The sequence below is a fragment of the Artibeus jamaicensis genome, unplaced genomic scaffold, assembly GCF_021234435.1.
Source record: "Artibeus jamaicensis isolate MK-2021 breed Jamaican fruit bat unplaced genomic scaffold, CSHL_Jam_final contig_233, whole genome shotgun sequence".
Lineage (NCBI taxonomy): Eukaryota > Metazoa > Chordata > Mammalia > Chiroptera > Phyllostomidae > Artibeus > Artibeus jamaicensis.
Genome location: NW_026521486.1, coordinates 3,985,947 through 4,011,661, shown reverse-complemented (window position 1 = coordinate 4,011,661; position 25,715 = coordinate 3,985,947). Strand labels below are relative to the sequence as shown.

At 59.1% G+C, this 25,715-nt stretch overlaps 1 protein-coding gene and 1 pseudogene across 2 annotated transcripts; both read right to left on the bottom strand.

Annotated features, from left to right (window-relative positions):
• Positions 1–325: 325 nt before the first annotated feature.
• LOC119060265 (NADH-cytochrome b5 reductase 3) lies at positions 326–23,689 on the bottom strand. Of its 2 annotated transcripts, none has more exons than XM_037160286.2 (9): positions 23,582–23,689; positions 15,308–15,439; positions 12,655–12,727; positions 12,193–12,299; positions 10,398–10,527; positions 9,832–9,915; positions 9,550–9,635; positions 5,945–6,044; positions 326–1,472 (listed from the first exon to the last, which is right to left on the bottom strand). In XM_037160286.2, exons 1-9 carry the CDS (start codon positions 23,600–23,602, stop codon positions 1,300–1,302), a joined length of 906 nt encoding a protein of 301 aa, XP_037016181.2. In that variant the 5' UTR covers positions 23,603–23,689; the 3' UTR covers positions 326–1,299. The 2 variants fall into 2 exon arrangements, with proteins under 2 accessions (XP_037016181.2, XP_037016182.2); XM_037160287.2 differs by lacking the exon at positions 23,582–23,689 and adding an exon at positions 21,401–21,500.
• Positions 7,404–7,504, bottom strand: LOC119060627 (uncharacterized; annotated as a pseudogene).
• Positions 23,690–25,715: the final 2,026 nt, after the last annotated feature.

The window sequence follows — 25,715 nt, the reverse complement described above, 5'->3', positions numbered from 1 at the left end:
AACAGCCTGGAAGGAGGGTAAAGATGCCAGTTATTTACGAGATCCACAAACTGAGAGCAGCCTCACTGTCCAACCATAGGGGACCCGCTACACTTGGATTTATGCTAAGAGTTCATCTGACATTAGGGGTAAAGGCAGCAGCCAGAGAGTGGACACTGTGGTTTCATTCAAGTCACGTTTGCCCCTGGGTGTCTGGTGTTATCATTTTTCCTGTGTACACTTTTCTGTGCTCTCTAAATGCCAAGCTCTGCACAGCCCCTTCCTGTCCCCCTCCCTGCCACCCCCAGAGGGACACAGGTCATAGCCTCAAGAAACCACACGAGGGTTAATATTAGCAAAGTTTTATTTCAACTTCTTTTCTGCTCATAAATGACTGAAAAAGCCGATATGCAAAGGCTGACCCACTGTCGTCTGAAGGCAATGTCGAGGCCACTGAGGATGTGGCTCAGAGAGGGTCTGCTCAAAAATCTCCCCCACACTGGGGTGCAGGCAGCAGGACGGGTAGGTTTGGGACAGAAGAATAAATACACATGAACTGTGTCTTAGCTCTGCCATCAGGGTTGGTGGCCCAGGACACTGAAGGGGTTGAACTAACCACCAAGCTGATAGCTTGGAGCTCCCAAAACTGCTGAACATTTGCACGTATTGGAGAAAATGGGGAGGCTTCGGGAGGGCCCATGTGCCAGCCAGAGGGGCCCTCGACCAGCCCCCTCCTCCCTGGGCCCTGAGGTGGGGGCGGCCTCTCACCCCCAGCAAGCCCTGCCAAGGACTTTTGGGTAGTAACTGTATTTAGTGTCAGGTGCTAAGGTGCTAAGGCCTGGCCTGGCCCTGAGGCAGGCAGAGAGGCGGCAGGCAAGTCCCAAGGTAGAAGCGGGGGGTTCCTCGGCACCTACAAGCCTGGGCTGCCCGTACGTTTCCTTACAGACTGTGGTCTGCTCTGGGAGGGGTGGGTGGTACATGGTGTTGATGGCCTTGGCCCAGGAGTGTGGGGCATTTGGGGTGAGGGAGGGACAGGACCTGGGACTGGGCATCACTGGTAAGAACTGGTGAGGGTCAGCCAAGAACCTGCCCCAAAGGTGGCTGTGGTGGCCCACTGTGACAGAACCCTGTTCCCAAAGGGGCCCCTTGGGGGCCAGCCCAGCAGAGTGGCCACCCAGGCATGGGCAGGCCAAGCTGAGCCTGGGGCCGTATGAGATAAGGGGGAGTGACCTTATAGATGGCAGGAAGGGGCGGGTGCCGACAGGGCACGTGAGGATGAACAGCGGGGGGGGGGGGGACGCAGGTGGCCAGTGCCGGCCCTCAGAAGGAGAAGCAGCGCTCCTGGGGGTGGCCCACGCGGTCCAGGTTGGGCAGGCAGGCGTACTGGATCATAGGCGGGGGTCCACACATCAGTATCAGTGGCTCCTCTTCTGGGGGAGGCAGGTGGTCCCGGATCATCTCCTCATTCACAAAGCCCTCGCTGTAGTCCCACGCTGCGGGGCAGGAGATGGTGTGAGCCCCAGTGTTGCCCGGGGACTGCCCACCTGCCCGACACCCTCCCCGGGCCGGTGAAGCTCCCACGTGAATGCCTCCCTTTCAACAGTAACCTCTTCAAAGAGAGAAGAGGTTAATCTGAGCAAACCCTCCCTGATCCCCTGACCTGGCCTGGCTTGCCCATGACCCAAACACAGCCCTTCACGGTTTCCATGTGGCCTTGCAGGTGGCCCTCAGAACTGCCCCGTGGGTGGACAGGGACAGGGTTCATGATCCCATTTTACAGACATGGAAACTGAGGCCCAGAGGACCCAGAACTGAGTTGTCCAAGGTCACACAACGAAAGATACACTCGGCCAGGATGTGAACTCCAGGTCCCAGACGTCTGCCCCCATGCCAGCGTCCGCCCCAGGCTGGCCAAGGTGACATTCTCCACTGATGCCTCTCCCACACCCCCACTGTGTGACCCTTGCCCCCAGCAGAGTGTCGGCCTGTGAGGAGCCCCGTCTGGGTCACGGCTGTGTTCCCATTGCCCAGACAGCCCGGTAGCTCAATTAATAACGAAGGAAGAAATGACCCCAAACAAGCAGCCGAGGAGCCTGAAAACAGCAGGATCCAGGTACAAACCAAAGCTCCCAACGCAGCAGCACCAGCTCGCTCCTGGTCCTGCCTGCCCCCCCACCTTCCACATGTACGCACACAGCGTGTCTCCAGGTTTCACCCAAGATCTGGAACCTTCTTTCATGCCTCCAAGTGACTGACAGTGCCCATGGTGAGGCTGGCAGGGGCTCTTGTCCACCAGGAACTGACGTGCTGCGAGGGCTGCTCCCGGAGGGGACCACCCAGCCCGGTGCACAGTGGGTTAACGGGTGCACAGTGCACAGTGGGTTACTGGAGGCTGGCAGGGCTCCGACAGGAGGAGGGGGCTGACGATTGGGGATCCTGTTGGGGGTACAAGACAGGAAGAGGAGACGCCCACCTCTCCTCTTTAGCTCTGGCTTCCAATCTGCTGGGCAAAGGACCCCTGTGTGCCTCAGTTTCCACATTTGTCCTCCCAGTGCTATCCTGCCTGCCGCAGAGGGGTATAAGGTCTAGCGAGAGGTCTCCCGCCTTCTTTCAAGTTGCCTCTTCTTTTGGATGAGTGAGGAGGGGACCTTGCATGAAGCTCGCCTTCCCTCACAGTTCTTCAATGTTCAGTGGGGACAAATACTACTTGGGGACTGAGGGCACATGTTGGCCATGCAGCCACGGTCCTCTCAAATGACCCCTGAGGGACAGACAAATGGAGGGACTGGAGGATGCCCACCATCGGGGCACATGCGACCTCCCCTCTGAGGAGCCACCGCTGACCACGTCCGGATCCCACTGTGGGTGCCCAAACCCAGGCCAGCCCCTGAGCGCTGGCCCGTGGCTGGGGTGACCACCCAGGCAGATCCTCTAGCTTGGCTCCGGCGGGGCGGGGGCAATGGGGATGAGGAGAGAAGCGGCAGGTAGAGGTTCTGAGGACCAGCAAGAGTGTGGGCAGCAGGTAGGAGGGGCAGGAGAAGCGAGGAAGGGATACCGCCTCTATTAGAGGGGCCCAGTGCTCTGCCAGGACTGGATGAAGCTGGGGACGGCCTTGTCCTCCGAGGCCCTCTAGCCCTGAACACCTGGTTATCTGACTTGTCTCTGTTTTTCACTAAAGTCCTTGACTTCCACAGAAACACAGCTCTGTAAGTCCAAGGTCAGGAGGAGGTGACTGGGGGACCTGGCCTAGATGGACGACGCCCACTGTACCACCCTCTGTCCGCTCTATGGCGGACCCTTGGGAGGGGCTGAGACACTCGCAGCGGGTCTTGGCCATGGAGTGCTGAACAGTGCAGCATTCTGTGGCTCACAGACGCTGATCTCAGTAACCGACCACATCTCGCTTTTCACTTTGGCCGCTGGGGAGCTCAGAATGGTATGCACGGCCCCTCAGCAGCACATGTGCATCCCAGTCCGTGTTTTTGTGCAAACCTCATTTCTGCTTCCATTTTATGGCCCTGCCCTTGTTTTTCTCTCACTCCCACTTTCTATTTGTACCACTGTGACTCACCCTATGAGTCTCCTGAAGCTGCCCAAATCCATCTGGAATGAGGGAGGGCACGGACACGTACCATTTTACAGTGGGGCAACAGATGTGAAAGGACTTTGTGAAAAACCACGTGGAGGGAAACTGTGTTTGCTAATGTACGAAACGGGCAGGTCTGTAAGACACACCTCGGTTTTACAAGGACTTTTAAAGCTAGTGTATTTCTCTTTATATGTGTACTGAAGGCGGCTTTGTGGAGAAAGCGTAAGTCAGCCGCATGTGCCGCGTGAGCTGGCCCCTCTCCTGCTCCTCTGCTTAGCGCCAGGACAGCTGGGCTGGCCAGTTCCCATTTTCTTTCTCAACCTCCAGAAGTCCAGCTTATACCCCATGTTAGAGCAATAGCTGAACTGCTCTTGAAATGTGGGTCAGTCGGGGTAACAATAAACATAAGTGTAAAATGATAGGAGAAAACCCACGGTACCTCCCTTGGCCTGTAACTGGTACTACTCTTAAAACAGTCCCTAGGAGGTGGCCACTTTGGTCATGGCGCTGCCATGTGACACCAGCGGGGGTCGGCGTTGGCCCCTCTTCCTGTGGACTGGGCCTTCCGCTGGCAGCAGGGAAGGGGCCCGCGTGGCTAACGGCCTACCCTACCACACTGTCAGTCAGAACCCCCAACCACAGCAGAGCTGAACGGCCCTTCTTTCTCCCCCTTTTGCTTGAGACCTGGGGACAAGATAAATGTCCCCTTCTTCACTAAAAGAAGAGCAGCTCCAGTCGGTCTCTCAGAACCCGCGTCCCCTGCCCGACCTCCACCCCCACCCCTTGCCGACCCCATCTTCTCCACCGCTCCTCTGTTCTGTAACTGATGAAGAAACCTGTCTCCTGTCCATCCCGCTCGAACATCAGCCCACGGGGCCAGGTGGCTCTGTGCACACACGCACAGCTCGGATGGGCTGGCCCGGGACGGCCGGTCCAGCCAGAGGCCTCAGGATACGGCTGCAGGTCCACCTGTCCATCCAGGCCCAGGCCCGGCTCTCGGCCAGGAGGCCCAGGACCTGACTGACCCCCGGGAAGGAGGCTCTTCTCTCAGAGATGGGCCCAGACCACCCGGCTCATTAGACGGGCACCAGCCCCCGGAGCCCATCTGTTCAACTCTGGAGAAGCAGCGGGGGGTGCCTTCCCCGCACTGTGGCTGACTCCCCGGGAACTGTGGGGCGGTGTGAGGCGTGGAGGCCACGCCAGGGCAGGGTGGCAGACCGCGAACAACAAGCTGCTGCCTCTATGAGTACTTCGAAAACATCATTTCTGCCCTGGCTGGTGTGGCTCAGTGGATTGAATGCCGGCCTGTGAACCAAAGGGCCACGGGTTCGATTCTCAGTCAGGGCACACGCCTGGGTTGTGGGCCAGGTCCCTAGTAGGGGGTGCGTGAGAAACAACCACACTTTGATATATCTCTCTTCCCTTTCTCTCTCTCTAAAAATAAATATAATATTTTTAAAAGTTTTTTTAAAGAAAGAAAACGTCATTTTTAACATTTAGAAACTTCCCATGAAAATGCAAACACAGCTTCTCCTAAAAAGTGGGAAGGCCCGGGCTACAGAACTGAGGTCCTGCAGAGCCGACTGTCTGCCGCTGGGAGGGGCTGCCCCGCCCTGGACAGGCCAGATGCTCGCTGGCTGGCCACACTCCCCACCGCTCCCTACTGTCTATCAACCTGAAGCAAACACCACTGGCATTACCTACCCAGAAGCCTGACCTGCTGCTTTTCTCCCAGCAAAGATACTGCTTTGCATCCACATCTACCTGAGGCAGGAGAGTGAAGAGGTTTAGCTCCCGGAGGGCAACCTTGTGACACTGGAGATAGAGCCATTCACTGCCTCCTGTGTGGTTCTCCTTCCTCCACAACCATGTGACCTTGGCAAAGAGCTTACCACTGGACAGGTAGGACCATAAACCAGCCCAGCACCCCACCCCCGCCCCAGGCAGATGACTGAAGAGAAAATGGGGGCAAAGTACCTAACAGGGTACACACAGTGGGAATATTAGCCCTGGCCCCGGCAATGGCCCTGGAGACTGGGCCACAGTGACCGCCCCCCCAGCAGGGAAGGCCAGCTTCCTTTGTCCAGCAGGGGGCAGTGCAGCCAGGGGAAGGCCTGGAGCTCTGGAGGAGGAGCAAGTGAGTCCAGCCCTGCCTCTGGGGTTTTCCAGCTGTGCCATGTGGGGCACTTCTTCCCTCTCTGATCCTTCTTTGCACATCTGGGAGGTGGCGTCACACCACCTCCCCCTCACAGGGCCACCGTGAGAGCACGCACCTCTGACGCCATGTGAGCAGAAGGCTCCACACTGTGGGGGACTCAGCACGGAGCTGCCGGCCAGCGCTCCAACCCCGGCCCACCCGGGGCTCCCAGCGCTCACCTTCAGGGGCCTTGTCCACCGTGTACCAGAGCTTGAAGCGCGCAGAATGCTCGTTCCTCAGCTCCTCCAGCTCGGGCCGCAGCAGGATGTCCTTCTCCGTCTGTGCGGGGGGACAAGTCCAGCGGTCAGGAGGGGCGGCGGCAGGGACTGCCCACCTGCGGGCCACACCCTCGGCAAGGCTCCAGGAAAGCAGCCGGGCTGAGCTCACGGGACTCCTGAAAACGCTCACTGCCCCCCATCCTCCCATCTTGCCTTGGGAGCGGATCAGGCTGCGGGTGAAGATGTGCGCTCCAAATGCAGTTTGCAAACGGTTTTTCACGTCGTGGGGCACCGTGTACAACGTAGTTGGTGGGAGTCGAGAAAGTGGGAAACAGAACTAAAGATGGGAGCGCTGAACTCCAGCACAGAGATTGGAAGGAAAATGTGCCAAAATATTCATCGGGATGGTCCCTAGGGGGTGGTTACGATACTTAAAAGAATGAGTGGTTCACTTAAAAGAATAAAGGTTCGCTGCCCTCCTCCCTCGGACAAGCCTCGGCTGTCCATCCGCACTTAGGGAATGACGAACGGCTTGCAGCCACAGAGCCCTGTAGGGTTCGGTCCACTGCCCTCTCCTCCAGGAAGCCGCCCTGGACCCCCCAGGGGAGACGACGGACACTGCCTATCTTGTGACACCCCTGCCCACACTGGGTAATAACAGTTTAATCTATGCCAATCGGACTGATGGAAAGTAACTCTGTTCTATGTGTGTGTGTGTGTTTGTTTTAATCCTCACCTGAGGATGTTTTTTTCACTGCTTTTAGAAAGAGAGGAAGAGAAAGAGAGACAACGATGTGAGAGAGGGGCCTCCACTGGTCAGACCCACAACCTAGGTGTGTGCCTTGACTGGGAATCGAACCCGCAACCTTTTGGTTTCGGGATGATGCTCCAACCAGCTGAGCCACACCAGCCAGGACAAAAACACTGATATGCTTGCACTTTTCCAGCGGAGGAGCCGCCCCATCGGCCTTTCGCTGTGCAGGCTCTCCGCTGACGGACGTCTGTCTGTCCACCCACCATCATTCATTCATTCACCAACATTTCTTGTGAAAATGCTCAGCACTAGTTTTAAAGCTTCAATGTTTTAGGTTGTTTTTTTTTAAACATGTACATCTTTAACCTAAACTTCATGTTACTACGAAGGCAAACCAGGAATCTATTTTGTGTTTTCCAAATGCATAGCGACTAAGCCAACACCCATTTTCTTTTTCTTTTTTGTATTTCTTACTTGTTCACTTATCAAGAGAAACTACTCCTCAGCTCAAATATGCATAGTTCAGGAACACAGGTCAATGACAAACTTCCTTGGAATTCACCCCAAAGAAATTCCTTACATTCCGAGATCATTTTGCCCTCTGAAAGATACCAACCAGCCTTCCTCGTGATCTGGAAATCTTTCACGGAACCGTGACTTCTGTGGAAAAATATGGAACGCTTCAGGAATGTGTGTGCCGTCCCTGCGCGGGGCCACGCGGATTCTGTATTGTGCCAATTTTAGCATGTGTGCTACCGAAGGAGCACCCAGCACCCATTCCCATCTCCCTGCAATCCGTGTAAAGTCTCACACACACTCAGGCCTGTCTCTAGGTCAGATGAGCTCAACAGAACTTTCCGCGGTGACGGGCATGTTCTCCATCTACGTCATCCAAGGCGGTAACCACTGGCCACATGTGGCTCTGGAACCCATGCAATGTGGCAGGTAAGACTCTGAAAGTGAGTTTTTAATCTCCATCTTGATTCACTTAAATGTAAACAGCCACATGTTCTAGCATGTTCCAGCACAGTCTAGACTTTCACTGTGTTACCCAGAATGCGTCAGGTCCAGGAAGCCCAGGCCTCACGTGCGGCTAGAGAAGCATGTTTTCATCACTGATGCTTTCTTAGTATGCTTTAACACCGAGGGTGCTAAATTCTTCCTTGTTACTCCTTTTTCAACACCTTCCTGGGTGTGCATGTCTGTGGTGCCTTCCAGACCGTTCTGCATTACCTTGTCACACAAAAGGGGGGAAATTCCCCGCCGAGAAAGTATTACTCTTCCAGGAATCGACATCCTCAGGCCACCGGTCCCTCTGTCCCAGAAGCGCCCGGCTGCCCTCGCCTCTCCTATACTGTCCTGCTGAAAGGTCGTGTTCCCTTCAGGGTGAGGCTCGGCAGGGACCACAACCCGCCTGGGGCCAAGTGGCAGTTCTCACTCAGAGTGTCACCTATGAACCCCTGGGGTCCTGGGGACCCTTCGGGGGGCCCCTGAGATCCAAACGATGTTCATACAAAACCAGGACTCTATGGACGCTCTTCACTCCTGCTCCTCTGGGAAGGCCCGTGGAGCTTCCCGGGACAGCGGGACCCGTGCCACCGCACCGAGGGGATGCAGACACAGACGCGGAATCCAGCGGCTCCCCTGAGCCAGGCATGACAAAGGCTCCCAAAAATGTAACACAAAACAATGTTCTCCAAAATATGCAGTGACGTTTCATAAAAGACGCTCTGATTCGAGTGCGGGTCCTACCACGTCCTGTGACGCTTGTAGATGAGCCCTCCCTGGGCCTCCATGTGCAGAGCTGACAGAAGTGGGGAGATGCCCCGCCCTGCAGAGGTGACAGGGCCAGCGGCCTCCACAGAGACGGACCCGCACGGCCACGTCAAGTGGCTGCCTGCCCTCCTGCCCTGCCAGCAGCTGGGGATTTCTGGCTCTTTTCACTCCCCCTGAGCCTTGTGAAGGTTGCCTTGGGTGGCCACCAGGCAATTTTCCGTAGCTGTGCCCGAGTCCGAGGACCTGAGGCAAGCCCCAGTCCCTCTGGGCTTGGTGTCCTCACAGATGGATGGTGCACAGTCTGGGCCAGGCGAACCTGTATCTGAGAGGCACAGAGGCTGGGGTAGGGCCCCGACACTGCAGGCAAGGAATGTCTCATCTTGGCCTCCCCCCTGAAGGGACATCGCTTTATAAAATCCACGTAATGGGTCACGAAACACTGAACCAAGAAAGACCTGTGATGACCTTGCTCATTCCAGTGAGGGCTCAAAGCCCAGAGAGGGAAAGTGACTCGTCCAAGGCCACACAGCAGGCTGGGGAAGGCAGACAGCAGGTATGGGGAGGAGGACATGCACTCAGGAGTGACGAGACCAAGCAAACGCTGCCCCAACACCCCCAGCCCAGGGACCTCATGCAGAGGGGCTCTCGGCCCACCTGTGACAACAGCCCCTCTGTCTCCAGGCCAGCCCCAGCCCCAGCCCCGGCCGGCTTTTGCCCACTTCATTGCTGGGCTCTGGGCCATTCACAGAGGGGCTCTGAGGTTTGCAGGAAGCAGTCGAGGGAGCAAATCTCAGGTGGGGGCTCCAGCACCCGGTGCCTCTCCACCCGCAGGCGTCAGGTCAGACACTGGCTCTGCGCTGAGAAGCCGCCCTCCCGCTGCCGCAGAGGCCGCCTGGGCGTGCTGTGCTAGAGTGGCCCTCACATGTCAGCCGTCCGAGCATCCCCACAGAGCCGTGCGGCTCCCGGAACACCCCGCCAGGCCCCGAGTCCCCTCTCAGCAGGAGCTGGTCTGCATGTCTCGCCAACGCCCACTGACCTGGTTGGCAAAGAGCAGGTGGCACACGGTGTGGTCGTCTGGGTCCTTCAGGATGGCGCGGATCACCTGCAGCATCGGAGTGATGCCTGCAAACGGCAGCCCCCAGGGCCGAGTGAGCCGCCGCCGTGTACTCACAGGCCGGTGCCAGGCCAGTGCCTGGGGGAGGGGCGACCCGGCCGGGGTCCCTGCCTCCGGCCGCTCACAGCCACTCGTGCCCGTGCCCCTCCCACGCCCTGGCCCCTCTCCCCCAGGGGACTCTGAGCCTTCTCCGGGTCCACACACCTGTCCCTCCTGCGATCATGCCCACACACTTCACCGTCTTGATGGCTGGGTTGGATTTCTTGTCTGGACGGATGGCAAACTTTCCTGGGGAAAGGAGGAGGGGTGAGGCCCTGTGTCTGGGGGTCAGATGGGCTAGAGAGAGCCTGCCTCGTTTGGGGGTCCGAGGCGCAGGTGGCCACCACACAAGCCGAGCTGGTTAGGGAGAGGGAGAGGATGGTGGGATGCTAGGACTGACTCAAATGCCAGAGGGACACAGGACGGGCTCCTCGTGCAGACGGCGTGGGGCGCGGTGCGGAGCCTGGCGCACGGGAGGCCTTTCAGCGCAGCCCTTCCTTCCGCTTGTTTTCAGCCAAACGAGGCTGGTCCTCGGGCCGAGGCGGCCCCCAAGGGCAGCCAGGCTGCGATGCCCTGGCCAGCCAACTTATCCCCTACACAGCTGGGGAAACCGAGGCCTCAGAGAGGAGACACTTGTCCGAAGAGTCACCCACACGGACGGCAGCAGCGTCAAGCCCCGCACCCAGCATTCGCAGCCTGCCAGGCCCTCAGGGGGTTCCAGCCCGATTCACCTTTGCCCTGGTAGACCAGCAGCCCATTCGGGCCCCGGAACTCAATGGTGTCGCCAATCTCCATGCTTTCCAGGTACTGGGACATCTTCCCTCCGGCAGGAAACTTGGGATGGGTGTCTTTGAAGTAAACCTGAAAGACACACCCACAGTCCTCAGTCTCCCGCTCCCAGGGTTGCTGGGGTGTGAGCTCTGGGCCGCAATGGGAAGTGACTCTTAGGGGCTCTTCTGCAGCCTGTGTGTGGCCCTCCCACACAGTGCCCCATCCACCCATCAAAACTTACCCACCTGTGCCCCGTACCCCAGGAGTCTGCCCTCCTCCTAACCCGTCCTTGGAATACAAAATATCAGCCTGGTGCATACAAGGCAGCCAACCCCGTGGCTCGATTTGATGTATTCATGTTCCACCAAGAACCCTCTGTGACTCCTTCCAGCTGGGAGATGCCAACGGCGGTCAGCACAGCAAAGCTAAAGGCTCCGGGAAGTGGGCGCAGCCACGCCCTCCCCCGCTGGACGTCCAGTTCTTCCCATTTTGTGCTGTTATAGAAACATCAGTCTTAGAACAACTTCCTGCCCTGTGCCCTTGGGGATTTCGGCCCCGGAAAGAAGGAAGTCTACAACCCTCAGAGGAAGAGACCGGGAGACAGAGGAGCAGCAGCTCACCCAGCCCAGAGCGGGGAAGGCTCCCAAGGGGCACTTTCGCTGGGGTTTGCAGGGCAAGCAGAGAAGGGGAAAGACGGCGGGGGAGGGCAGGGTGTGCAACGGCCAGGTGGCCTGAAAGGGCTGCGGGTCAGGGGAGGGAGAGATGTGGCCACAGCCCAGGGATGTGTCTGTGTGGAGGGAGGGAGAGCAGGGAGAGGAAGGGCGGGCAGAGCACACTGTGTGCCAGGCCGGGTCTCTGACCTTTATCCAGGGCCAACCGTGCCAGCGAGGTCTCCCCACCAGGAAGGGCCTGGTCATTGTGAGCTTTCTACCCTGCACTTGAATCTCCCCAACGCCTCCACACCCGGCTGGAGTGATGTCCGTGAGGGCCGATGCCCAAACCCTCACCACCGTCCCTTTGCTTCTGGACGAAGCCCCAAACTCTACCAGGGCCTCCAAGGCCCTGCCTGGCCCCACTGACCTATCCCAACTTTGACCCACTGCCCTTTAGCTGCTTTAGTCCTTGTGCTTCCTTGTGACCTCAGGGCCTTTGCACCTGCAGCGTCCTCTCCTTCCCTCTTCACCCGGTCTCAGTCGCCAGCCCTTGCCTCACTGCTGCCCGCTCGGGGAGCAGCTCTGGTGCTGTTGCAGGCGCTCAGTACCACGCCTGTGCCCTGGAGGCACCACTGATCTCCGCAGGACCACAGGTTCACTGTCGGCTCTCCAGCTGAAGACAGGGTCCCTCGACCAGGCCTGGGCCCCCCGTAAGGGGTCTAAATGACACTAAGCTGGGAAGGGACTCAGGCTAGAGCCAGGACCAATGGGGTGAGCTCCCTTCCTTCCCTCACAGACCTAGTGCCCGCCCCTGAGCGGGGGCTCTGCCTCTGTCCTGCCATCCATGAATGGCCAGTGAGGGGCCCCTGGGGGCCCGAGCAGTGCAGTTAGGACAGTGACTCTGGGCCCAGCCCCTGCCTTCTGCCGAGGCCCCACATGGCCGTTGTGGAAAAGCACAGTTGGCTATTCACTCAGACACCAGGCCCAGGAAGCACCAGGCCTTCAGAGACCAGGCTGCGGGGGACAGGGTCCCCGGAGGCCTTGGCTATGACGTGGTTACCCTCGTACCTGGCCCCGCGTGGCGGTGGCCCCAACACCTCACCTTGATGACCAGGTCCACGAAGCCCTTGTCGTCATCACTGGAGACGGGCGTGTAGGGCCGGATGACCAGGTTTCCGTCGATTCGAGCCGAGAGGTAGATGTGCTGGCCTGCAGGATGGGGAGAGGGCACCTGGGTCAGAGACTACCCCGCAGGGCCTACGGCACCTCTCCACCCACGGCCCTGGGCTCGCCCAGCTCTCCACGCCTGCCCTGACTCAGCTCCCGCTGCCCCTCAGGGCCGCTTCCCACCGTGTCCCAGCTTCCTGCCACCGCCCTGTTGTTTGTACTGGTGCCACTGCCAGGGACACCGGGGCATTTCCTCTCCCTTGACACTTACCCTTGAAGGCCCACGGCAGCCACCTCCTCCGTGAAGCCTTCCCTGCTCTCCCTAGTTGAAGTGCTAAGCGCCCACCTCTCTGACCAGCACCCGCCCCCGTGTGGGCTGGGCTGGGGCCGCACTCACCAACAGGGAGGCCCAGGATATGCTGTGGGGATGGCAGGGCAAAGCGGAACCGCCGGGTGTCATGGCTGATGACCTGCAAGGAGGCCCGAGCTGGTGGATGGCACCCAGGGCAGAGGGGCCACCAGACCTCAGAGCCCCCACCCTCCCCAGTGCCCCCAAGTCTTTCAGAGAGCGACACTGATGCTGTCGTGTGTGGACACACGGCCTGCACCCACGTGTGCGAGGACACGCAGGTCAGGCGCAGGCTGGGGGGCTCTGTCCTCGGTGGCCCATGGGAGAGCAGCGACATGCCCAGGGCCACACAGCTGGACCCTCAGAGCAGGAGGTGAGCTCAGGACTCTGAAGGGAAGCAGCCGGATGGCCCAGAAAATTCCAGGGACAGAAGGGAGGGATCCGCCTCTGCCGCCGGACTGAGCAGTATCCTGAGGTGGCAGGACGAGCTCAGGGACTGGACTGGCGAGCCTGGGGCGAAGCCGAGGCAAGGCCCCGAGTGTCCAGGCCTGCACGCCAGAGAGGGGTCCTGGAAACCACTACTCAGAACCAACTAAGCACCGGGGCGGCGGCGGCTGGCGGCAGAGGGCAGGCGGCAGGGTAGCCATGCCTGGGTCCATGGGCGGGAAAGCGGCAGCCATTTCCCCTCCAAGGCTGGGGCAGAGGCTGGTGAAGAGGAAGAAGCCGGGATTAAAGCCCCAGAAACCGCCCCCAGATGGTCTTAAAGCGAGGCCAAGTAAGCTGTGGTCAGAGCCGGGAACCGAACCAGACGCCCTGATCCTGACCGGGGCTCCAGCAGACAGCTGGGGTCTCCCCTGCACCTGGTGTGGCCAGGACGATGAGAGTGGGGGGGGCGGTTGGGAGGACAGGTTAAGTGTCCAGCACTTGTTCGCAAAAGGCCACAGGACATGGCAAGGTCCACGAGAGAGAGTGTTCTCACTCGGGAGGGGCTGGGGGACACAGACGTCTCCAAAGGCACAGAGCGTCACTCTGAGCACCGCTGCAGAGTGTGAGCAGAGGCAGGTGGCCTGCTCCTCAGGAAAGACGCCGGGCAGCCACCACCCGGACAAGGGCCTTGTTGGTGGCTGGCAGGCCTCTCTGGCCCAGCAGCCCCGGCCTGAAGCTGCCTCCCCCGGGCACCTTTGCACTCTGGGTAAGAGCCCGAAGGCTTCTGGGAACAGATTCCAGAATTATCATCGACCAGTCCTGGGGTTCAAGGTCAGAAACCCACAAGCCAGGCGATTTGGGGAGGAAGCACAGAAGTGCGGGAAAGACACTGCTGAGCACTGTGCCGGACGGCCTCTCTCGGGGCACAGCAGGGTCAGGAGGCCGGACCGGGCCCGGCTCAGCCTGGCGCTGCCGTCCAGGAGGCTGCCCGCCGGGACAGTCAACAGAAGATGCTCGGGGACCTTGTCATCACCTGGTCCCGTCCCGCTGGGAGATGAGAGCAGGCCACAGGGGCCCTTCCCCAGGCTGGGCCCACGACGGCACACAGCGACAGTATCAAAAGGCGGCCCTGACCTGTGTGGCTCAGCGGGCTGGATGTCGTCCCAAAGTGAAAGGCTGCCGGTTCAATTCCCGGTCAGGGCACATGCCTGAGATTTGGGCCAGGTCCCCAGTTGGGGGCATGTGAGAGGCAACCAAGAGAGATGTTTCTCTCCCTCTTTCTACCTCCCTCCCCCTCTCTCTAGAAACCTTATGATTTCATCTTAGTAAAAAAAAAAAAGTGTGTAAAAACATATCAAAAACATAAGTTGTCTCATCTGGAAGGTGGTGACTTTTTTTTTTTGCCTCTGCGACCTCCTGGGACAATCACAGACATACAACCCATCGGTCTGAAGCCTCAGCTCTGTACGGGGCGGGGCGGGGCCGGGGGGGGGGGGGATTTGGGACCCGGGTGGAGCCCGGGGCAGGCGACTCTCTGTGCTGGGTGACTCAGTTTCCCCTGTGACACCCTTCCTGGGGTAGCTGCAGGGACCAGAAACAGCATCAGGGAGGGGCTTTGACAGGGGAGAGTAAGGTGCACAGGGCAAAGGAGGGTGGGGTGGTTTGCCATCAGGACCAGAAGGTTAAACAGGGCGCCGTCAGACAAGGCGGCAGGAGCGAGCCCCTGGGAGGGGCAGATGGAGCCCCACAGAGAGATCGCGGACCACCTGGAGGCAACAAGCGCCAGGCCCTGAGTACAGGCCCCTGGGTGCGGGGGTGGGGGGGGGAGCCCTTGCCTTCAGGGAAGGGGCAGTGGGATTTGAAGCCCCCGAGACCCCTGGGAGGCCTGAGCCTGGGCCCCGGCTTTCCCTCTGCTTTATGGCACGACCTAAATTACCCTCCTCCCCTCTCCCTCTGTTCTGCCATCTGTTAAAGGGGCACCTGAGTCCAAAAGTCCTAAGGAGTCCCTCCGAGTCAGACCTTCTGTGGGGTAGTGCGTGCGGTTCAGAGAACGTGTTCTGTGGTCAGAGACTGGGGTTCAAATCTCTCTGCTACTCATTGGTTGCCATAGAAACAGACACCACCTTGCTTTCCCCATCTGTTAAAGGGGCGGATAACAGGACCTACCTCAGAGGAGCCATGTCCTGAGCACTTTGGAGGCAAAGGCTGTGATGCTGGCAAAGAAGAGGTGCCCTGGGGGTCTCTGCCCCACGACCCCCGCATGGCCGGCACTCACCTCCTTGTCGATGAGCCGCAGCGGGTACTTGATGTCCGGGCTCTCAAGGGTGATGGCCGGGCTGGAGCGCTGAAACAGCTTCATGAGCAGGCCGTAGAGGAACCAGACCGGGGAGAGGACCACGTGGCCCAACTGAAACAACAGGGACAGGCCCACCGGGTCAGCACGGGCACGGGGAGGAGCCGTCAGCTGCCCTTCCCTCCAACACACCAGTTGGGTCACAGCTTCCTGCCTCTGTCCTGCTGTCCCCTCTGTCGGGAACGCCCTCACCACCCTTCTCCAGGGAACCCCCGCATGTGTTCTGGTGCCGGCTGGGAGAGGTTACAAAACCCAGACTCATGACGCCCAACGGTGCCTCACAGAGGCCTCGGAAAAGCCCCATTTCCCTGAGGAACAGGGCAAGGAGAGCTACACAACAGCGCATGCCCCCTCCACCTCGGCTGCCAGAGAGCTCGGTCAAGTTCCCAAGTAACTGTGCTTATCCTTGAGGTCTGCACCTGTGCTCCCCCAGCAGACCCCTGAGCCCGGGGGTCCTGCCTTCAACTGGGAGCGGCAGCTAAGGCACTGAGCTGTCCTGGCTGCCTGTGTGACCCTGGGCAAGTCCCTTGCCCTCTCCGAGCTGAACTGGACCAGGTCATCTGTGGGGGTCTCCAAGTGCCGACGAGGCACCACTTGGCACCAGGCTGAGCCCCGCCCAGGGCGTTAACTCACAACAACCCTGTGAGGGCCCGACTGGCATCACCAGCATTTTCCAGATGAGGAAAAAGTTCGGAGAAGTGAAGCGACCGGCCACAGTCACCTGAGGCCACCTGCCTCTGCAATGACACTGCAGCATCGGACCCATGCTCAGCCTCCCCAGTGGCCAGGAGAGGCCCCTCCTTGCCAGGCCCTGCCCCCCACAGCTCAGTCTTGTATGGGCCCTAAAGGGTGGTTTGGATTTTTCTAAAACAAGCCACGAGGGGAGTGGGAAGAGGCGGGAAGGGCGCCGGTCGACCCCCCGAGAGCACAGCCCTGCCCGTGCGCTGATTTCAGACTCTGGCCCACAGAATGTCCCTGGTGAAATGTGACCTCGGGCCCAGGATCAGACATTGACGTTGAGTCCATGTTACTCCCATGATTTGCTCATTGCCCTGTGGTAAAGCAAAAGGACGTCCTTGTTCTTAGGAGAGAGACACAGAAGTACTTAGGGGCAAAAGGACACCCTATCTATGACACTCAAATAGTTTCAAAACACGCACACACAATAAAACACACACAGTCAGTGTTAATGTTTGGTCCATTCGGATGAAGAGTATGCAAGAGCCCCAGAGTATCGCGGTTCGATTCCCAGTCAGGGCACATGCCTGGGTTGCAGGCCAGTTCCCAGCAGGGGACGCATAAGAGGCAACCATACATTGATATTTCTCTCCCTCTCTCCTTCCCTTCCCTTCTCTCAAAAAATAAATAAATAAAATATTTTTTAAAAAAAGTGGGGGCTGGCGTACCAAAGAGTGAGTTCCGGACCCAGAAGTTCCCACCAAACAGTGGTTCTCAAACTTGCTTCCAGCTGTTCACCCCCTCCTCCTGGGAAATCTTGACTCAGTTCCCTCACCAAATGGCTGTGTGTATTCTCATCCTAATCCTACGAGGTCCCCTTTTTGCCTTGGCTGCCAGGAAGCTTACAGCTAAGTTCCTTGCTTCCATGGGGGCCTCTCTGCTTCCTTTGTGGGGCTCCAGAGGTACGGTACTCTGCAGAACAGACATGGAAGTGCCCTGCCCTATGGAGGGCTAAGTGAGATGACCTTCACTTCTCAAGGCCAAACCCTACTGCCCTCCCCCCTTCCTGGAAGGCCTCCCCACTCTCTATCAACCCGAGGAGGCCTCTCTGAGCCTGAGCATTCTCTTCTGTAGGAGGAAGGTGAGAGCCATGGCCCCGCCTACCTCCCGGGTAGATGCAGCTGGGATAAGAGATGGGGGTGCCCAGGTCACAGAATGCTCTATGACCTGGGACTTGTAGGTAGATACACAGGAGCTCTTCCTGCCACCCTCACGGGGCCCCCACCACTGGGGATTTGGAACACCCAAGTGAAGGAAGGGCAGAGGTGCCAAGATCCCTCGCCCGGCCTGGCCCCTGGCCCCCAAACCAAACCAGTGGCTTCAAGTTGCCTGGCTGCAGCGGAGGTGACAGGCCCTTTGTTGGGCTCAGAACAATGTGCGTCTCTCCCAGGCTGGGTGCAGCCAAGGCCTCGTCCCACGGGGCCCTTGGTCTGCAGTGCCCACGGTGTTATGGATGGAAAATCAAGACAAATTCACACGGACTACCAAGTCCTGTGGAGGAAAAGGGACGGCAGGGCTACTCCCTCAAGGGGGGAGCTCCTCGGAGTGGCCTGGCAACTCTCTCAAGGGGAGAGCGCCCTGACCCTTGCCTGGACAGGCTTTTATTGGGTTTAATTTGCACAGGAGTTTAGGTACAGCTTATTAATCATTGTCAGGCACTAAACAGTAGATAGCATACAAAGAACTATTAGGGCTTCTTCTAAGTCAGGGTCTATCAGCTACAAGGCTACAAAACTTTGGGAAAACAAACTCATTTTCTGCTCGGGCCTTTATCATTTAACTAAGAGCGTTCTTATCAAAGCAGGCTGCACAGGGTTTTACATGTCCTTTCTCAGGCCTGATCACCTGGGGAGCCCGCCATTCCCAGCACAGGGCTGCACCGCCCTCTCTCATTGTTTCAGGCTTAAGTCAAGCAGGGGAGGCAGATAGCCGAGGAATTCTGGAGACTTCTCGCAGACAGAGGACTCAGGCTTCGTCAAAGCTGAGGGGCGAGGGTCCATCACCCCCTTTCTCCGTAGCCCCCCAAGTCCTTCTTTGGGGCTTCCACGTGATCGTGCCTGTCTTTGGTGGTTCCCCCCTTGGGAATCTTACCCGTCATTGGCTAAGCACTGGAGGCCAGTTATGGAAAAAGGAGCAGAAGCAGCGCTCCTGCCAGGGAGATGAGCTTTGTCTCCTTAGTGGCTTATGGTCCGAAGGTCGCTCACTCAGCCTTAGCCATGGGGGGTTTATAGCTCCTAAAACCATGGGGGGGGGGTTTATAGCCATGGGGGGTTTATAGCTCCTGAAACCATGGGGGGGGGGGGTTTATAGCCACGGGGGGTTTATAGCTCCTGAAACCAGGCAGGGCGGTTCCCAGCAGTCTGCTATTGAAGGGTCTAAAAAGAAGACTGGGGGCCTGCTCAGGGCCACCTGCCTGTTTAACCAGCACCTATGATGTTCTCAGTGCTGTGTGGTGCTTCACCCCACCCAGGTCTCACATAACGCCCTGTCGGGCAGCCCTGAACTCGGGGGTCCCCAGTTTAGGACCACCGGAGAGAAACTGCCACCCCAGTCCCCAACTTCCTCAAGTACACGAGGGTGCTCCCTTGTACGGCTAAGGAGGAAATGAGGCAGGGAAAGGCCACACAGAGCAAATGTGGCCAATGTCCCCAAGGTGACAATGCTCCAGGTATGGAACATGTCATGGGAGTAGGTCATGGGAGAATCCTCACTTCGACCCCAGGCCCTAGGCGCTGTGAGGAAACTGAGGCCCAGAGAGGATCAGTAACTTGTCCCTAGTCACACCAAAGCCAATACTCAGGGGACCACGCTTATGGCAAGTGACAATGTTGTCCCTGTTTCTTCAGAGAGACTGAGTGACTTGCCCGCGGTCACACAGTAAGTCGGGGTGGCACCAGGACTCAACCTCAGGCCTGACGAGCATGAAGGGTCTTCTGGAACCCGCTCCCAGGTGCCTTCTCTGTGCCCCGACCCCCACGCCTACCATGCTGCCTCCCACAGAGAGGCCCCGCTGCCCAAACCAACAGGCTGCTGCACCCACTCCTCAAACATCCCCCAGGGCTCCCCACTGCCCACACTCAAAGCCCCTACTCATGGCCACACCACCAGCCCCTGGCCCTGCTTGCCTCAGGCCTTTGCACACCAGATCGCCCTTCCTCTCCCCTTAGCCAACCTATGAACTCCTCTTCATCATTCAAAGCCCAGCCCAAATGTCAACTCTGCCCGGACAGCGCTGGTTAGCTAGCTCATCGTGCCAGAGGTCGGCAGGCTTCCACAGCCTCCGCCCCTCTCTGTGAACTCCCTGGGGGTGAGGACCAGTGGCTCTAAGCCCCTCCCAGGTCAATACAAGAAGCCACATCCACGGGGAACACTGTTTAGGAAAAAGTTGAGTGACATTAGGTTCACAGGAAATCACCATTGTTGGGAGCCCTGGAAATGAACTTACATGACATTGAGAGCCAGCTGGGCTGTGTTCGGGGCTCCCAGGAGTTTACTATTCCCTCAGCGCAGCAGTTTAAGCGCAAGGCCAAGTTCACTAACAAAAGACCCCTCAACCTGCAGCTTGCCTCAGTGTGCAAACACCTTTGCTTGGATTTCCTCATGACCCCCAGTAACGGGAGACAGGCCAACTGTGTTCTTCACTTGACGAATGGGGAAACTGAGGTTCAGGGAGACCCAGGGTGGATCCCCAGCTTTGGTTCTCGACTTTCTGTTGCTCACCCTACTTTTCTCGGCTGCCCCAAGCCCACAAACGCTGGCCTGTGGTACGTGCTGGGCCATGAGACAGATTCGTACGTCAACAGCTCTGAAGGCCAGCCCTGACCACGGGCCTCGGCCCTTCTGGGTGCCAGCCCCGGGGACAAATGCCTCACATGTGGTCACAGTCACCACGCAGCAGCGGGCCCGGTGGCAGAAGCCCCAGGGGGTCAGGGAGACCTGTGTGTCTCATCCCTGGGGCATCCCTGGGGGTCAGAGCAGCGACATTCAATTACTATTTGTGGATAAACTTGGGAGGGGACAACAAGTCCCATCCCCCAGTCTCTCTTTGACTCTAGTCTGGAAGTTTCAGGAACAAGGGCAAGAGTCCAGATCCCTCCCCAGAGAGGGTGGGGCACACATGACCCATCCTGTCCATCTGAAAACCCACAGTCCTCCCGAGAACATAGGCTTCCTGGCTGTGTCCTCACCTGTGGGCACACCCACCTCCCCGAGCTGTGGTGGGACTGGAGCCACTGCTGGGCAGCTGGCAATGGCAGTGGCCTTCCAGTCCCTGCTCCCTATGACGGAGGGCTCCGCAGGGCCAGTCACCCTCCAGCCCGGAAGGCGGAGAGGTTACAACCCCTATGGCAGGTGAGGAAACAGGCTTGGGCAACAATTCCGAGGACCAGGACTGGAGGCCGGGTGTCTGGCCTGAGTCCACGCAGCGAGCCCCAATCCACGCGGCCTCTCTGTGCCCATGGGGACGGCCTGGCCATCCAGAGAGCAGAGGAGGACTTCGTATGCCCCCAAATTCCTATCTGGGGAGGCAGCTGTGGGTACACTCTCAGTCCTTCAGGCCACCAACACCAGTAGGCACACCTGCCAGGGCCTGTGCTGGACCTGGGGGACCCTGGTCCAGGGACTCCACTCCTGAGGAACGCAAGCTACGGGGGGAGACAGACTTGGGGAGAGAAAAGGGTGCAGTGGAGGGGTGAAGGCTTGGTCTCCGGAAAGTTAGAGGCTTTACCAGATTCACAAGGCCGTTCCCATGATTTGGAGAAGGAGCACCCCCCCACCCCTGCAAGCAGTAGGCAGAGTAAGCAGAAGGCAGATGGCCGAGGCCAAGGCCTCCCCCCAGGTCCTCCTCTCCATGCTGCTTGTACACATAAACACAAGTATGTACATGTAAACATATGTCCACACACATACCCCCATCCCAGCCACCAGGGGGTCTGGGAAACAAAGGCCTCCCAGGACTTGGCCTGAGGCTCTGCAGGCTGGGCTCTGTCCCATCAGGAAACCAACCCCCCCCCCCACAACCTGCCTTTCCTCACCTGGACAACACAGGAGGGGAGCGGGGGGAAGGGGGTGCCAGAGGCGCAGAATGTCCCTGGCTCCCCCACTACACCTGAGGAGCTGGGTAGCCCTGCTCCCCGCCACAGGGCGTCCTGCCCAGCTGCTCACCCCCTGGAAGCCCCACTGGGACCCTGGCATCCACTCTGCCCAGGTGAGGTCTGGCCCTCCTCATACACCTGACCTGGGCAGAGTAGATGCCAGGGTCCCTGCGCCAAAGCTTACCTGCTTGCTGCCTGCTTGCCAGCTGTCCCACTGGGGTGTGTGGCCACCTCCCTCTGGGTCCCCTTCTCAGGAAGTGGGAGGGAGTGGAGGAAGTTCTGCAAGGCGGGGGCAAGGGCTCCCAGCTTGCAAGTGCAGAAGGCAACCAACCCAGCAGGAGGGGCAGGTGGACAGCAGGGCCGCCCCCTACAGGACAGCTCCAGCCCTGCTTCCCAGGGAACACAGAGGAGGAGGAGCTGCCAGGGCCGGTGGGAAAGCCTTCAACTCTACCTGTGGCCAAGGGCCCGCTGAGCACTCACAGCTGGGCCAGGGGCAGGGGAGCCACAGTCCCCCACGCTCCCCCCACCCTCCGGGTGGCAGGGAAACTCAAGCGCCAAGCCCTCAGCGGAGCCCCGCTGGAGTGTGGGAGGAGGCCTCCTTCAGAGCCTGCACATCCCAGATAAGGTGCCTGGCGCAGCAGCCCAAGCTGGCCTCCTGCAGACTGCATGGCACCCCTGTGCCAGGCTGCCTGGTCAGGGTCTGCTGTGGGGGTTCTGGGCCAAGAGGGGGTCCCAGCAGGGCCCACCAGGAAGGGGCAATTCCCACCAATGCTTAGACAGACGAGGTCTCCTGACTCCAAGATGGGGCTCTGCCCCTCAAGTGGTGGCTGCCAGAGGGCCTTGGCTCACGAGGGCCTTGGCTGACAAGGTGTGGAACAGCCACAAGTTGGGAATAGCGAGGGAGCCAACGACAATGGCTAGAAGGGGAGAAAGCACCATGGGGGTGGGGGCCAGGGGAGGGCAAAATCTGGGAACATGGTCAGGACCCTACCCTGAGGTGAGGTTGTACACTTTGCCCTGGGCAAGGCTGCCCCTTGGTCTGAATGTCCCCGTCCTGGGCTGGGCCACACGTTCCTGAGCGTTTGCTCAGGAACCCTTTGGTTCCCAAGGAGCCCTTTGCATCCTTTGCACCCTTTGGCCCTATCCTGGAGGAGCCTCAGCAAGTCAGAAGGAGGAGGCAGGTGCCCTCCAAGTCCAAGGCGCCTGGCTGGAGGGGGCAGGGGGAGGTGCTGGGCCCATTCCTCACAGTGCCAGGCCCCACCCCCACCCAGCCAGCACCCTGGGTAGGGGGCTGCTCTCTGACTACAGTCTCCATGGGGAGCACAAGCCCCCACCCCCTCCACAGTGGGTTTTGAGACATCGGAGACAGGAGGTGAGTCTGGTGGGAAGGAGGGAGGCCCTGGGCCGACCCAAAAGTGACAGTGTGACAGTGGACTTTGGAGCGCCACAAGCTGCTGGCCCAGTGTGAGTTCACGTCCTTCATCTGTAACTCGGCCAACAGCACCGGGCCCCTCGCCTGCCACGTTAGCAGCAAGCTTTGCTGGGGTAATGGGAGAAGGGCCCGGGGCGGCTGCTGCTAAAAGACATGCAACATCCCTTCGGTCTAGTGACATCACACGCATTCACACACGCACTTCACTCTCACATTTACAAATACTCAGACACACACATTCACCCTCTAACACTATTCACACACGTAGACGATCCACCCACAATCACACTCCCACACACCTGCTCAGCCAGTCACATACATTCAGTCTCTCAGAGGCACACCCTCACTCACACACACACTCATGCACACTCACAGTTCACACCCAGCGGTCACCCTTCACATAGCCAGCGTCACACACGTGAGCACTTACACCAACGTGCACTCACATTCACACATGCACACGCTCACATTCCATTCACACTTGCTCAGGCATACTTTCACAAGTCACTTTCACAAGTCACACACAGTCACACTCAGCTGCACACTAACTTCTAGATCACAGAGGTTCTCTCACACTCGCGCGCACGCACGCACGCACTCCTCCCCATTCACAGGACCAGTGGGGATGAGGGCAGCAGGCAGGGCCACCAGCTGGTGCTCGCCTCTCACACGCCCACGGGGCAGGGAGCGGGTCCCCCATCGGAGGCCAGGGCGTGAGTCACCGCGGCCACCGGCACGCCCAGACCAGGGAGGGGCGAGGTGGAGGGCCGCCGGCCGGGGTGCGGCCGGGTGGGGTGCCTCGCCCCCACGCCCCGACCCCGCCGCCCCGCCCCTCGTGGCCAGGTCGCAGTCAGCGCCGCGGGAGCCGGATGTCGGATGTCAGCCGGTGCGCAGCGACGCCGAGCCCCGCGCCCGGCGCCCTTCGCCGCCTACCGTACTCAGCTGGGCCCCCATGGTGGCGCCGCGCTGCGCTCGCTCCGCCGCCGCCGCCGAGACAGAGGAGCCGCCGCGCCCAGGGCCCGCCCCGCGGTCGCGTCACTTTCGGAGGAGGGCGGGACCCAGTGGGGCCCAGTCCGGGCGCGGGGGCGGGAGGTGGAGCGCGGGCCGGTCCCATCAGCGTCCGCTCCCGGGTGCACTTGGAGTGGGCTCCCCGGCAGAGACGCACTGCACGTGCTCTCGGCTGCGCCCGCCGGCTGTGCGTTCTCCTGTGCGATGCTGACCGCCTCTGGGCCTCTATTGCTAGCCTAAAGGGAGGAAGATGGCGCCCCCCTCCCCCAGATGCGTGCTAAAATAAAATCCGGAAACTCCGCCGCAGCTTCCCAGGCTTGCAGGGGCAGGCTCCGCCTGGCCGGGCCCTTGATGGTGCTTCTGAGCACGTGGCTAGGCCTCAGGGCATTCCTGTGCCGACTCTGCTGAGTTCCTTCTCACTTCCAGGCCTTTGAACAGGCCATTCCCCCTCCTAGGAGCCCTATTCCCAGCTTCCTCAGGACCACCCTGGTTTATTGTGTGGGTATCACATCACGTGTTCCGTCTCCACAAGGCCTGCCCCTATCCCCTATTCAGGCAGACCCTGAGGTCTCCCTAGCACTAACTAGTGAGCCGAAGTCATGCTGCGTTTACCTTGGGGAATGTCTGGCCCCAGCCTCCCCCCTCCCAATGACCTATGGGGCTCCCCACTCGGCTTTGAAGTCTCCTGCTTATAGTAGGCGCTCATAAATACTTGTGGAATGAGTAAATTTAGCAGACACTGGACACTTCCTCTGGGTAGGCCCACGCTGGCACCAGAAGCACTCTCTGGCCCTACCCTCCTAGAATCATGGTTTTGGATCCGAATCCCAGTTCCTGGTACTCTGACCAGCCGGCCTGCAGTGGGCGTGGCGTTCCGACAACTGGACGCTGGCCAGGCAAAGGAACTGGGAGAGCCTGGGAGTGGGAATGGGGTGGACAGGCACAGGGTCAGCAACGCCAAAGGGGCTGATATGGCCAGAGCTGGGGGACAGTGGTGTGATGTGAGGTCAGGTGAGACAGCGTGGGGGCCCCAGGGGTGGGGGGTGGAATTGGGCTGTAGGGGAATGTGGGAAGCCCTGAAGGATTTAGGCAGGTGGAGAGTGACTCCTGGCTTTGAAAGGGAGCTGGGGATAGCGCGGAGGGAGGGCCGGGGAGGGGGGTCTGCCGCCAGGGCATGCGAGGGTCAGTAGATACTATTTCACTTCTCGTGATCACTATTTAAATTTTTTTTGAATTGATTCCATCTGGTGTGGCTCAGTGGATTGAGCGCCAGCCTGTGAACCAAAATGTCACCGGTTTGATTCTCAGTCAGGACACATGCCTGGGTTGTGGGCCAGGTCCCTGGTTGGGGCCGTGTGTGATGAATCTACCACACGTCTGCCTATGTTTCTCTCCCTCTCTTTCCCCCTTCCATCCCCTCTCTCAAAATAAGTAAGTAAAATCTTTTTAAAAAATTAATTCCAGCCCTGGCCGGTGTGGCTCAGTGGGTTGGGCATCAGACCACAAAGCAAAGGGTCACTGGTTCAATTCCCAGTCGGAACACACGCCTGGGCTGCGGGTCAGGGTCCCCAGTGGGGGGGGTGTGGGCGCCAACCACACATTGATGTTTCTCTCCCCCTCTTCCTTTCCCCCTTCCCCTCACTCTAAATATAAATAAATAAAATCTTTTTAAAAATTAATTCCAGAGAGAGGGGGAGGGAGGTAGAGAATCATTGGTGTGAGAAAGAAACGTCCATCAGTTGCCTGTGCGCGCCCCAACCAGGCCCCAGACCTGAAACCCAGGCATGTGTCCTGACTGGGAATTGAACCAGTGACTCTTTGGTGTGTGGGACAATGCTCAAACAACTGAGCCACTCCAGCCGGGGCACGCAATTTGAATATTTCAAAGGAAGTAATCGGATAGGAAAGCTTGCCTTCCGCACCCCTGAGCGGAGCTTCCCACTGCCAGGGGCCGGCTAGTCAGCCGCTGCAAGAGGCACCCTTTCCACGGAGCCTCCTCGTGGCCACGGGCGGCCTCCGCTTTTCCTGGCGCTGCTGGCTACGCTGGGATGGATGGTCA